The sequence below is a fragment of the Pteropus vampyrus genome, unplaced genomic scaffold (genome assembly GCF_000151845.1).
Source record: "Pteropus vampyrus isolate Shadow unplaced genomic scaffold, Pvam_2.0 Scaffold68, whole genome shotgun sequence".
Lineage (NCBI taxonomy): Eukaryota > Metazoa > Chordata > Mammalia > Chiroptera > Pteropodidae > Pteropus > Pteropus vampyrus.
In genome coordinates, this window is record NW_011888849.1 from 2,826,815 (window position 1) to 2,829,357 (window position 2,543).

Genomic DNA, 2,543 nt, shown 5'->3' on the forward strand with positions numbered 1-2,543 from the left:
AGTGATATGGGTATGGGATCTGGTGTCAGACACCTGCTTTCAAATCTAAGCATTACCACTTACAAGTTTTAGGTTCATCTGTCAAAATGGTGGTAATAACAGAACTTACCATATGCCTGCTATCATACTTAAATGAGATAATACATGTAGGATGGTTAGGACAGTGCCTGGCACAAAGTTAAGGCTATGTTTGACCGCTGTGATGTAGTATTAGCTTGATCTTAAACACCTTTAACTTTGTTTCTCCTTTCCAACCACCATTCTTTTTAATGTTCTTTTTTTTCATTTTCATCCCATCAACTTTATATGTTTTCATCATCACTTTTATTCTCACTCATTTCTTTTGCTTCTTAACCCTTTCTACTTCCTTCAGAAGCTCTTTTCCTAAGGAGAAATGGAGTAATGCTTCCTCACACTACTGTCCACTTCCCCTTTTGAGCTGCCAACCATCAAGACTGGGAACTCTTTGAAGCCAGGGCCTTGCTTTATCAGCCTCAACACAAAGCACTGTTTTGGACATTAGGACTACCAAAAACGTCTAAATCATGAATCCTATCTTTAAGTTATTTAAACACCAATAGGAGTGACAGGATACCAAAATATAATGCATGTTAATGCCAAAAGTGGTCCTCTTTCTCATCAGTTTGTCCAACTTCCTTCTTTCCTTCCTCTCTCAAATATTTATTGAGTATCCATCACTTGACAGACACCATGCTAGGTGTTGAGAATACAGAGACATCAGAAGATAAAAGAGAAATTTGCCTGTACAGTACTTTGGGTTTCGCCTTTCACTCACTCAGTCAAATCAAACCTCCCCCTTACCCCCCAACCACCATTCTTCTTTACTATACTACCCAGTCTTCCCTAAGCTTTCCTGTTTTATTCACTTGGGATACCCTTTTGGCCACTAAACAATGTCCCCGCTGTCCTTCGGAAATGTTAACTAGACTCATATTCTCCACGAACTTTTCATAGACTACTCATCTGGCATCTTAGGAATACTTCCCCCAATCAATCTTTGGTGTAACTTTTATTTATGTAGCATATTTCTGAAACTTATCATTAGTTTATTATGTCACATAACTAAGAACCAGGGCTCCGTGTTCTTTAGTCTTTGAATACTTCCACTCACTAAATAGCAGTCCTTTACCTTTGACTTACAAGGGGGAGTGACTTTCTATCATGTCATGACTTTCATTTAATTTTCAGAGAAAAAGACTGGGTAACAATGCATGCACATGCTCCTTTGAGCGTATTTTAAATTGGGCAATGGAAAAAGACTCATTTCTCTACTGATAACTTCATAAAGGGGACAAAAAGAAATGATGTGATCCACTTTGCCAAGGAGTAGCTTTATCTAGCACCATCTCTGAAAAGCATCAGTACCAGCTCTCAGAGAGCTGAGAACTGAGAAATGATCTGTCTGCAGAAACCTCTTTATTTTTAAACTTTTCTATCCCCTCGTCTAAGGAAGAAAACAGCAGTCGTGATTAATTCCACTAATTAAAATAGGTTCTTATCTCTAAGGGCTTTCCCTTCCCCTGGATTCAAATATGATTGCCATTCTAGTATTTTGTCCATGCTGCTTCCTTCTCCTGCTCCTAGTACACCCTTCTCCACCTACCCTCCCTCTAAATAATATTATTCCAACACTCGCACCCCCCGTTCCTGCCCTCTTCTATGAGCCCCCGGTACTCCCGGTCTGTACACCAGCTTTCCACATTTGTTTTGACACAGTCGTGAGAGGCAAAAAAGGGGTGCTCTTTATTAAAAGTGCTGGTGCAGGGGACTATGCTTGGAAGCCCTGCCTTCTGTCATCCATCAGCTGTAAGGACTTAAGCAAATCCCTCATCTTCTCAGGGTCTCCGTTTCCTCAATTTGCAGGAAATAAGGAGCCAGACTGGGTAACAGCTCCCGGTGCCTTCGAGTTTCCCGCGCTCGGTGAACGAGCAAAATCGCGTTGGCCATCAGCTTCCAGGGACATTCCAGGGACATCCCAGAGACCGGAACGAGGCCCGGCCTTGCCAAGTCCCTCCCGAACGTGGTCCGACGGTCTAAGGGGGCAGCGAGGCTGGGCAGGCACCGCGGACCGCGAAGCCGGGGCGACTCACGGTGAGCAGCGTTCTCCACCAGCCCTCTCAACGCCTTCAAGTCGGAACTCGCTCTCAGATCCAAATCTGCAAACACCGCCATGCTGAAGTCACAGGACCATCCGCACGGTAGTGTGCGCAGCTGCTGGGCCGGTTCCTGAAGCATGCTGGGAATTGTAGTTTGCTTGAGTAGTCTGGCTCTCGGCGGAGTATTTGCTTTAAGGTTCCCTGGCACTTGCTTTACTTTCAAGTACCAGCAAAAATTAGTATATTGAAACTCACAGCCTCACTTCAATCCTTTTTTTTTTGTCTTCTTCTGAATGAGAATGTTTGGTTTCCCCCAGAGGCGTTCAAATCTCTCACCATTCCTCCTATAAAAGTATCAAAGATGATTCTTTCGAAATGCATCTATGTAGCATTTATTGAGCACCTACCATTAACCAGACACTTTTG

At 43.4% G+C, this 2,543-nt stretch overlaps 1 protein-coding gene across 1 annotated transcript in view; it reads right to left on the bottom strand.

Annotated features, from left to right (window-relative positions):
* The window catches only part of RPP30 (ribonuclease P/MRP subunit p30), a 26,576-nt gene extending 24,339 nt beyond the window's left edge, over positions 1-2,237 (bottom strand). Inside the window, exon 1 of the mRNA XM_011361588.2 lies at positions 2,112-2,237. Coding sequence (XP_011359890.1) covers positions 2,112-2,193 — 82 coding nt within the window. The 5' untranslated portion in view covers positions 2,194-2,237. The remainder of the gene's footprint in view (positions 1-2,111) is intronic.
* Positions 2,238-2,543: the final 306 nt, after the last annotated feature.